The sequence below is a fragment of the Delphinus delphis genome, chromosome X, assembly GCF_949987515.2.
Source record: "Delphinus delphis chromosome X, mDelDel1.2, whole genome shotgun sequence".
Classification (NCBI taxonomy): Eukaryota; Metazoa; Chordata; class Mammalia; order Artiodactyla; family Delphinidae; genus Delphinus; species Delphinus delphis.
The window spans coordinates 82,672,142-82,683,207 of NC_082704.1; the positions used below are offsets into that span (position 1 = coordinate 82,672,142).

The 11,066-nt window shown below is 47.3% G+C and overlaps 1 protein-coding gene across 4 annotated transcripts; it reads right to left on the reverse strand.

Annotated features, from left to right (window-relative positions):
* Nucleotides 1-1,842: 1,842 nt before the first annotated feature.
* Nucleotides 1,843-8,655, reverse strand: LOC138413973 (uncharacterized). Of its 4 annotated transcripts, none has more exons than XM_069540360.1 (3): nucleotides 8,161-8,655; nucleotides 6,772-7,038; nucleotides 1,843-3,047 (listed from the first exon to the last, which is right to left on the reverse strand). In XM_069540360.1, exons 1-3 carry the CDS (start codon nucleotides 8,386-8,388, stop codon nucleotides 1,962-1,964), a joined length of 1,581 nt encoding a protein of 526 aa, XP_069396461.1. In that variant the 5' UTR covers nucleotides 8,389-8,655; the 3' UTR covers nucleotides 1,843-1,961. The 4 variants fall into 4 exon arrangements, with proteins under 4 accessions (XP_069396461.1, XP_069396464.1, XP_069396462.1 ...); XM_069540363.1 differs by having other exon boundaries at nucleotides 3,012-3,501; XM_069540362.1 differs by lacking the exon at nucleotides 1,843-3,047 and adding an exon at nucleotides 5,878-5,987.
* Nucleotides 8,656-11,066: the final 2,411 nt, after the last annotated feature.

Below are 11,066 nucleotides of genomic sequence, written 5' to 3' on the forward strand. Positions count from 1 at the left end.
CCTGGGTCCGCGGAGTAAGGAGGGGCCTGGCGGATGGTGTGGAAGGATGTGTGGTCGGTGAGCTGGCGGTTTCCAGGAGGTTGGGGCTATCAATGCAGGGGCACTAGAGCGAGGGAGCTGGAGGACAGGACGCCGTGTTGGGGGTGATGAGAGGGAGGAATGCTATACACCATGAGGGCCGCGGTCTTCCTGATGCCCAGGGCGTGACCGTGGGCAGGGGGATGCTCGGGTGGGGAGAAGAACATCGCTGAGGTCGGAGAGGCTCCGGGGTGACCGGCTGAGCCTCGCGGGCACTGAGGTCGCCGGGACGGATCGGAAGAGTGAGGGCTGAGAGGAGCACAGTTCAGTGTGCCACGGGACGAGGGCGTTCACAGGCCGGGGTGTTAGACCTTCGCGGTCTCCTAGGAGTTTCGACTCGCCCAGGAAACAACAAGAGTCGGAAGCCGATGCAAAACGCAAGAGGTTTATTGAAGGCCGGTGCACCGGGGCTCCTTGGTCCTCACGCAGGAGGCCGGAGAAGGAACCCCCCCAGGGCGTGAACATGTATTTTTATAGGTCTCAATTTCTTGTTATGCAAAGTGTGGATTCAATTGTGATTTTTAATGATAGGTTCTTAGCCTCTGTTCGGACCAGAGAGGGAACCTGTCCCAGGCTTCCTGATTGGTTCTTTGACAGATACCTTTTTTACATTTTGTTTATCTCCCTCCTTCTCGGAAGGGGGCCGGACATCCTGGAAATTCACCCATTGTCTAAGAAGCCCCTATTGTCTGGAGAGTTCTTAATCATTAGCTGGAACAACGTCCCTCGAGTCCCACATTTCCCCCTTTTTCTTGTGACTATTGATTCCAATCATGGAATCTCAATCTTCTGTTCGTAAACTTTGGTACTGTTGTCTTAGCATTAGAACTTGTACAGTACTGATACGTTCTCTAATAAATGTTATCAAGCGATTTAGAATACATGGTCCAAAAGTTAAAATCAACAATAAAACAATAAGAGGTCCCAACAGAGTAGAGATTAAGGTGGTAAACCAGGGGGATTTATCAAACCATGATTGAAACCATCCTTTTTCGTTTTCTCTCTCCCTTTGCCTTTTATCTAAGCGTTCCCTTAGTTTATCCATGGTTTTGGTAATGGTTCCTGAATGATCAATATAAAAGCAACATTCTTCTTTTAGAGCGGCGCATAATCCCCCTTCCTTAAGAAACAGCAAATCTAGGCCTCTTCTATTCTGCAACACCACTTCTGAAAGTGAGGTGAGTGATTCCTTTAGTTGAGTTATGGAACTTTCTAATGCTCGAAGGTCGATGTCTACAGCCTGTCTTAAACTTGCATAATACTGGGGTTGTTGTATGAGGGCTGTGGTTCCTGTTCCTATCCCAGCAGTTATTCCTAGTCCTAGGAGCATGGCCAACGTGAGGGTTATAGGTTCTCTTTTCCATCTTTTTCTTCCCTCGTATTCATCTAGAAAGGATGAATCCGAATGATAGATAAGTCTAGGAACTAATTGCACTAGTACACAAAAATCAGCTGAAGTGTTGAGAACTTCCAGAGAAACACAAGGGGTTAGCCCCGTGTTACATGCCCACCATCCATCTTGGGGAGGTACAAGATATCCCGAGCCTGAAGGGAGGCTAAAATCATGACAAAGGTGTCGATGGGACTGGGGAGGTGCTCCTACACAAGTACCATTTCCAAAAACCGAAGACAGAGTTAATTTACTGTTCCCTTCCTGTTTCCATCGACAATGGTCCGGGGAGCTGACATTAGTATAATTAGAACTATATCCTATAGCATCATAGTAAGGGGGAGGGGCAGCATAACAAAGCCAACATGATTTTGTAGCCTCCGGGTTTGTAGCATTAAGGACCGTAAAAGCTGCCTGCACCAAAGAAAGCATTCTATCCTGGGGGGTTCCGCGCTTAATCGTTGTCTCTTTCAACCCAGAGGTCCCGTTATTTTTAGGGGCTGGGGGTAACAGTGGGGGGGCCAAGTACAGGGTTTGGGGGTAACAGGGCGGGGCCAAGTACAGGGTTTGGGCCTATCGACACAGGAGCGGGAGTCTCAATTTTTAGCTTAAGGGTCATCAATATTCCCAAATCATATCCATTCTTGTAAAATCTAATGCCCCATGAATGGCCATTTATCCATTCTTTATCTCTTTTTCCAGGATTACTAAAGGAAATTTTGAGGGGGTGGCACCATCCTGAACATTCGGGGGCGACAGATTGGGGACCCCTATAAGAAGTATGAGTATAGTTGGCTGTTACTGTAATAAAATCCCAAGTTGAGGTGGGTCTCCAATAAGTATCTCCTGTGGTTTCACATCCCCAGTTTTGGCAATAAAAATTTTCGGTTCCCCCACATTTATAATTCAGGGATCGGGGGCGATGGAACCCGGGGCATACATAGAAGGAGAGGGTTCTGAGCCAACTTCTTCGGACCTGATTTTTACAACCCTCTCCAGAGTAATCAGCTCTAGTTAGAAGTTCGGACGGAGCATTATGCTGATCATAATAACCCTCTAGATCCCAATAGGGAGCTCCTATGGCCAGTTTACAGACATCAGGAAAAAGGTCTGGCCACCAGGTCCAGGGAGGTGCAGTATGGCTAATGGACCAGGTTACATCTCCAGTTTGAGAAATTACCTGCCAAGTTAGACGTTGGGGCAGGTGAGGGCTAAAATCACTTACAGTCAGTAAAGGCAGTAAAATCAAAATTATAAGTCTTAGGTTCGTAGAAGCTTGAGTTTGAGCGGGTTGTCGGTTCTTTGGGCCCGCCATCCTGATGATGCCGTCGCTGGTGCAGCTTTCACGTGTGAAGCATGAATCCAGGCAGCGATGCCGTCCACTTTTATGGCCGTTGGGGTGGTGAGGAGGACGGTGTATGGTCCTTTCCATCGAGGTTCCAACGTCTGGGTTCGATGCCGATGGACGTATACGGAGTCTCCGACTTGGAAAAGATGAGTTTCTCCCGGTGTTCCCGGTTGGTAGGCCTCGGCGAGTTGGGACCATATCTCCTTTTGGACCAGTTGGAGTCCCAATAGCCTAGCATACAAGTCAGTGTTATTTTGACAGTCTGGTTTTATTTCTTCTCCTAAGGTGAGAAGAGGAGGTGGGGCCCCGTATAGTACCTCAAAAGGAGTAAGATGGTATCGGGAAGGTGTATTCCTAACCCGAAACAGGGCTAAAGGAAGGAGCACCGTCCAATCTGTACCGCCAGTCTCCAAGGACAATTTAGTTAGGGTCTCTTTTAGAGTTCTATTCATTCTTTCTACCTGACCTGAACTCTGGGGTCTATATGCACAATGTAATTTCCAATCAGTCCCCAAATATCTGGCCACATCCTGACTTACCTGGGCGACGAAGGCCGGACCATTGTCGGACCCTATTACCTTTGGCGCCCCAAATCGAGGAAAAATTTCTTCTAGGATCTTTTTGGCTACCACAGCAGCTGTTTCTTTCTTCGTTGGGAAGGCTTCTATCCATCCTGAAAAAGTATCTATAAAAACCAGGAGGTATTTATTACCGTACCTTCCAGGACGTACTTCGGTAAAGTCCACCTCCCAGTAAGTTCCTGGGCGGTCTCCCCTGAGCCTTTTTCTAATTTCAAGTTTTCCCTTGTGAGCATTTACCTCTTGACATGGAACACATTCCTGTACAATTTGTTCAGCTAATTTCGTCAATCCAGGGGTTCCGTACCCGGTTTTATGTAACAGGGATATCATTTTTTTAGTCCCCAGATGTGTCCATCTATGAATCTGTTGTAACATGGATTCTGCTTGCTGAGGGGACAAAGTTCCTTTTGTTGTGGCCGGGATGATTTCCTCGTCGCGGCCTGGTTTTTCAGGAACTTTATCTGACAGTCCTAAAATGACTTCTCCCGATGCTATTTCTCGGGCCACTTGGTCAGCCATATTATTACCCCTAGTTATTGGGGTATTGTCTTTCTGGTGTCCAGGGCAGTGAATGATGCTAACTTTAGTGGGAAGCATGAGTGCAGCCAATAGAGCCACAATTTCGTCTTTGTTTTTAATTTCTCTGCCACTTGAGGTTAGCAACCCTCTCTGTTGGTAGATGGCACCGTGGATATGAGTGGTAGCAAATGCATATCTACTGTCCGTGTAGATGTTTACCTTTTTATTCTCTGCCATCTCCAATGCCCTTGTCATGGCAATTAATTCAGCTCGTTGGGCTGAGGTCCCTTGTGGTAGCGCAGCTGCCCAGATGACTTGTTTTCCGTCTACCACGGCTGCTCCAGCTCGACGCTTACCTCCTTCCAGGAAACTGCTCCCATCAGTAAACCAAGTAAAATCAGCATCAGGAAGGGGTAGGTCCGTCAGATCAGGTCTACTACCGTGTGCTGCAGCCAACACTTCCTGACAATCATGGATGATGGTGGAGCCTTCTAAATCGGGATCAGGTAGCAAGGTAGCTGGATTGAGTCCTGTGGCTGGAGCAAACTTGATGCGATCTGAGTTTAGCAACAGGGTTTGGTAATGGGTCATCCTGGTATTAGTTAGCCACCTACCCAGTGGTTGACGGATTACATTCTCCAGGGCATGAGGAGCTGTTATCGTTAGATTTTGTCCTCAAGTTAGTTTGTCAGCATCTTTGACCAGGGCGGCTACTGCAGCGATTATCTTTAAACAGGTGGGCCATCCTGATGCCACGGGTCCAATTTTTTTGACAAATAAGCAACTGGGCGATTCCAGGGACCCAATTTCTGAGTCAATACTACTTTTGCAATGCCCTTATTTTCGGCCACATATAAATGAAAAGGTTTGGTTACATCTGGCAGTCCTAGGGCTGGAGCTGAAAGTAAAGCTCGTTTGATTTGGTCAAAAGCCCGTTGTTCCTTTTCGCCCCAAACGAAAGGAGTGCTATTTTTGGTTAGGGGGTACAATGGGGCCGCCAGCTCAGCAAACCCTGGAATCCATAGTCTACAGAATCTGGCCGTCCCCAAAAATTCTCTAACCTGCCTGGCGTTTTTGGGAGCCGGAATTTGGGCCACCGTATCCTTTCTGCTCTCCGTGAGCCATCTTTGTCCCCCTTTTAACAGGTACCCCAGGTAACTGACCTGTTGTTGGCATATTTGTGCTTTCTTGGCTGAGGCTCTATATCCCAGGGTTCCGAGCTCTGTTAACAGTTTTTCAGTTCCCTTGATACAATCTTCCTGGGTTTCAGCAGCTAATAAGATGTCATCAACATATTGAAGTAGCGTTACCTGTGGATTTGATTCTCTATATGATGCTAAATCCTGATGAAAAGCTTCATCGAAGATGGTAGGGGAGTTCTTAAATCCCTGAGGTAAACGAGTCCATGTCAGTTGGCCAGATATCCCTGATGCTGGGTCCTTCCATTCGAAGGCAAAGTAGGGCTGGCTGAGGGGAGAAAGTCTTAGGCAGAAAAAAGCATCCTTAAGGTCCAAAACAGTATACCATGTATGTTGGGGCGGAAGAGTGCTTAAGAGATTATAAGGATTTGGTACTGTGGGGTGGAGGTCCGCCACTCGTTTATTTACCTCACGCAGGTCTTGTACTGGTCGATAATCATTAGTTCCCGGTTTCTTAACTGGCAGGAGAGGGGTATTCCACGCGGATTGACATCTTACCAGAATACCCAATTCCAGCAACCTCTGTATGTGAGGACGGATGCCGTCTTTGGCTTCCTTACTCATGGGGTATTGACGAACTGTTATTGGGGTGGCAGTTGCCTTGAGTTCCACTAGTACTGGGGGCCGATTTTTAGCCATCCCCATACCGGCGGTTTCTGTCCAGGCTTGCGGGAACCGAGTTACCCAGTCTGTGACATTAACTCGTGGAGATGAAGGTTTTTCATATAATTTATATTCATCTTCCAATCTCATAGTCAATATTTGGAGTAATCTTCCCTTACTGTCAGTTATGGTGGGACCTTCCGGTTGGAAGTGAATTTGAGCCCCCACTTTGGAGAGCAAGTCTCTTCCCAGCAAAGGATAGGGGCATTCTGGAATAATCAAAAATGAATGGGTTACTCGTCCAATCCCAAGATCTACTGTCCTTCGTGTGGTCCATGAATATTGTTTATTCCCAGTGGCTCCTTGTACCCATGACCTTTTAGCTAAGATAGGACCTTTTGAGTGGAGAAGGACGGAGTGCTGGGCTCCGGTATCTACCAAAAATTGAACAGGTTCCCCCTCCACTTTAAGAGTTACCCGGGGCTCAGGGAGAGGGTTCGAGCCCTGACTTTCCTAGTCTTCTTCTTCCAATGTTAAGATTTTGTTTCTGGTTGGCCTTCCTCCATTCTTTTTCTTAGGGCATTCTCTCGCCCAATGTCCTTTTTCTTTACAGTAGGCACATTGGTCCTTGTCTAATGGCCGCCTTCTGTCTGCCGTTCGCCCTTCCTGCCTATTTCTATCCCCTATATTTCTTCCTCCAACCACAGTGGCCAGTATCTTACTTAAATTCCTCTCCTGTCTCTTATCCCGTCTTATTTCACGGGCTTCCTGCTCTTTCTGCTTTCTTTCTTCCTTCTCTTCCTCTGTTTCTCTTTTGTTATATACTTTATCTGCCTCTTTTACTAACTCCTGAAGCGAAAATCCCTGCAAGCCATCTAGCCTCTGTAATTTCTTCTTAATATCAGGGGCCGCTTGATCTATGAAAGCCATTGCTATAGTAGCCCTATGTTCCTCCAAAGTTGGATCATAAGGGGTAAAGCGTCTAAAGGCTTCCATTAAACGTTCCAGGAACACAGTTGGAGATTCCTGGGGCCCCTGAGTGACTTCCCTTACCTTAGCCAAATTAGTGGGCCGTCTGGCTGCTCCATGGAGACCCGCCACCAGAGCCTGGAGATACATTTTCAGGCGCTCCCTACCTTCCGGGGCATTGAAATCCCAGTTTGGCCTGACGAGTGGGAAACCAGCATCAATCTCGTTAGGCAGCTGGGTAGGTTGCCCATTGGCGCCTAATACATTTTTTTTGGCTTCTAAAAGAACCCGTTGCCTCTCCTCAGTCGTTAGGAGAGTCTGAAGCAGCTGCTGACAATCATCCCATGTGGGCTGGTGGGAGAAAACAAGAGATTCTATTAAAGCGGTAAGGGCCTGTGGATTTTCGGAAAAAGTTGGGTTATGCATTTTCCAATTATAAAGATCTGCAGAGGAAAAGGGCCAATATTGGAGAGGTCTATTCCCTTGGCCATTGGGGGGGCCATATTCTCTAAGAGGTAGGGCAGTGGAGTCCGGGGAGATAGCCCTCTGGCTCCTAGTGCCCGCTGAGGGACCCTTTCTTCTTCCATCATGGATGGTCCCCTTGGTGCCGAGGGCAGTGGAGCTGGGGGTCCTCTAGGTGGTAGGGGATTTGGGGCCGGAGGATAAGGGGGTGCGGAATCCAAAAGAAGCAAATCGGACTGCGGGTCAGGATAAATCGCTTTCGGTGGATCTGGGGCGCCGGGTAGCTTTTCCGTGTTGGGGTTTTTCTTTAGGGCTAATATCTCCGACGCTGCTGATGTGTGCGCGGACGTACCTGTTGAGGAAACAAAGGGTCGGACCCACGGAGGTGGGGAGAGAATTAAATCTTCCCAGACCAAGACATATGGTACTTGGTCTGGATGTCCGTGGGGTCTTATATTAAATATCTTAGACTTCAGCAACCTAATCTTGTCTAATAAAAAGGATCCTTCAGGGGGCCATCCTATCTGAAATGTTGGCCATTCAGAGGCACACAAAGTCTGCCACTTTCCTTTCTTCACCTCTACTGAAAAATTATGGGCTCTGGCCCGAACTTCGGTCCAATGGCTTAGGGTAAGGGAAAGAGGAGTCGTCATAGTTTGTCCCATTGTCGTCCGTCAGAGAAGAAGAATAGACCACAATACAGAAACAGTTAAAACTCCACGAAACACATATACGTATGGGCCACCGCGAGCTCGCTTCAAAACCGAAACCTCTTCAGATGGCAGTTGTCACAAAGGGAACTGCCGAAACCGAGTGAAGGGGAGACAGAGTTTGCCTCTCCTTCCAGATGAGCCACCAGGGCGTCCCCTAGGGCTCATGGACGCCGGCTATTAGCACGTCTGCCTAGCCAGAGGTCCATACAGATTCCACAATAAGCCGATTCTTACGGCCTTCCTCCGATAATGGCCCACAAAGAACAAGGGACAAACAGACAATCAAGCTCGAGCTTACCTGGTACCTCCAACTCCCGATGTTCTCGTGGTCCGGGGCGAGTGGAATCCCGGACGAGCCCCCAAATGTTAGACCTTCGCGGTCTCCTAGGAGTTTCGACTCGCCCAGGAAACAACAAGAGTCGGAAGCCGATGCAAAACGCAAGAGGTTTATTGAAGGCCGGTGCACCGGGGCTCCTTGGTCCTCACGCAGGAGGCCGGAGAAGGAACCCCCCCAGGGCGTGAACATGTATTTTTATAGGTCTCAATTTCCTGTTATGCAAAGTGTGGATGCAATTGTGATTTTTAATGATAGGTTCTTAGCCTCTGTTCGGACCAGAGAGGGAACCTGTCCCAGGCTTCCTGATTGGTTCTTTGACAGATACCTTTTTTACATTTTGTTTATCTCCCTCCTTCTCGGAAGGGGGCCGGACATCCTGGAAATTCACCCATTGTCTAAGAAGCCCCTATTGTCTGGAGAGTTCTTAATCATTAGCTGGAACAATGTCCCTCGAGTCCCACAGGGGGTGGGCGGGAGGAGAATGACCAGGGGACTGGTACCAGTCCCGCACGTGGTGGGGGGGCAGGTGCTGAGGCAGTGGGCGACAGGACCCGGACAATGCCCGAGATAGACCATCTAGCGGACCGGGACGAGGAGCCTGGCACGAAACTCACTGGGCTCCCGCGCGCAGGCCCACAACCCGCCAATCGGATCACAGCCCCGCCCTCCTGGCGCCGGATCTTCCCGGGCGCCCTGACTTCCTGCCGCCGTTGCTACGGTTGCGGGGGCGGGACTAGAGGGGAGGCTGCACTACCAAGGATGGTTCCGCCGGCAATCGGAACGGTTCCCTTCCTTTCTGTGGTCCTTACTGGCGTCAGCCTTAGTTTCGGCACCCACGTTCTCTAGTGGTCGGCGCGGAAAACCAGCAGAAAGCATGCATTTTCGTCCGTGCTTATGGCGTTCGGTTTCTCTGGTCTGCAGGTGGCAGTGTTGCGCCGTGCACCCGCTCGGCCCGTTTCTCCCCCGCCCTTCGCGCTTGAAAAAACTCCGCGGAGCTATTTTTTTTTTTTTTCTTTTTTTTTTTTGCTTGCGGAGCACAGGCTCCGGACGCGCAGGCCCAGCGGCCATGGCTCACGGGCCCAGCCACTCCGCGGCACGTGGGATCTTCCCGGCTCGGGGCACGAACCCGTGTCCCCTGCATCGGCAGGCGGACTCTCAACCACTGCGCCACCAGGGAAGCCCGGAGCTATTTTTTTTAACTGCAAGAAGTGGCGGATTTTTTCTGCGCCTGCGCTGGTTGGCTGGTTGACGCTAGATCTGTTCCTTTCTTGGAGCCCTTTGTGAAAAGTTTCTGAGCAAAGACAGTTACAATTACAATAAAACAGTATAAGCTACAGTCCCCTCAGCCACGGATGTCCATTAACAGTATTTTGTGATCAATTTTCCCAGAGGCTTTTCTTCAAAATGTGCATTTTAAACATACCAAACTTCATTTTTGCATCGAACCTTAATTTCCCTTTTAAAGGCAGTTGTAGATTTTTAAAAATCATTTTCATATTTTTAGTCCTTTTACTGAAAACTAATGAAAACACAGTCTTAAATGTTGATGTTTTTGCAAATCATTGGTTTTAAGTACATTCACATTGTCGTGCAATCATTACTACCATCCGTCTCCAGAACCCTTTTCATCTGCAAAACTGAAATTCTGTACCAGTTGAAGAATAACTTCACAGTCCCCCCAGCCCCTGGCACCATCATTCTTTCTGTCTCTATGAATTTGACTACTCTTGGTACCTCATATAAGTGGAATCATACAGTATTTGTCCTTTTGTGACTGCGTTATTTCACTTAGCATGTGTCTTCAACGTCCATCCATGTTATAGCATGTGTTAGAATTTCCTTCCTGTGTAGGGCTGAATAATATTCCATAGTGTGAATATGCCACATTTTGTTTATCCATTCATCCATCAATGGACACTTTGGTTGTTTCCACATTTTAGCTATTGTGAATAGTGCTGCTATGAACATGGGGATACAAATATCTGTTTGAATCCCTGCTTTCAATTCTTTTGGATGTATACCCAGATGTGGAATTGCTGGATCATATGGTAATTCAATGTTTAATTTTTTTGAGACATCACTGTACTCCCAACATATTTTTTACAAAATCTCCTGCTTGTGACTGTGGTTCTCTCAAGGTTTCATAGAAATGATCTGGAGTAATCGGACCATCTTTAATATTTGATACCTGGATGAGAGCAAACTGTTTGGCATACTGGTCAGCCAAGGAATTTTCTTTTGTCTCATGGGTTTGTTCCCTAGTCTAAACTTTGAATATATAGATAAGACTACATAAAAATAAAATCTGTGCATCTGAAAACCTCAAATATAATTAAAAGGCAAAAAACAGAAAAAGTATTTTCAATATGTATGACAGAATGGGGGGTCAATTTCTACACATACAACTATTAAAGTCAATAAGCTAATTATTTTTAAAACATTAATAAATTCTGGTGAGGATATGAAAACTAAAAATTCTCATAGAATGTCGATGGCAAAACAAATGGGTATTATGTTTTGGCAACGTGCACCAAGAGTGTTAAAATGTTCATGCCATGCCACAACTATTGAAGCTCATGCGCCTAGAGCCCGTGCTCCGCAACAAGAGAAGCCACCACAATGAGAAGCCTGCACACTGCAAGGAAGAGTAGCCCCCGCTCGCCGCAACTAGAGAAAGCCCACGGGCAGCAACGAAGACCCAACGCAGCCCAAAATAAATACATAAAATAATAAAATAAAGTTTTAAAAAATTGTTCATGTCTTTCAATCTACTCCTGGAAATCTATTATAAACAGAGATGGTAAAAATATGTATGTACAAAAATATTATTTTCATTTTTCTGGAGGGATAATCTTTTTTTTTTATTT

Excerpts from the sequence above, each read along its gene's own strand:
- LOC138413973 (XM_069540360.1), bottom strand. The coding sequence starts at position 8,388 with ATGTTCACGCCCTGGGGGGGTTCCTTCTCCGGCCTCCTGCGTGAGGAC. Across the intron at positions 7,039-8,160 it reads TCGGGAGTTGGAGGTACCAG|CCCACATGGGATGATTGTCA; the intron begins GTAAGCTCGAGC and ends TTCTCCCACCAG. Across the intron at positions 3,048-6,771 it reads GGCCCACTAATTTGGCTAAG|GCTATTGGGACTCCAACTGG; the intron begins GTAAGGGAAGTC and ends CTTGTATGCTAG.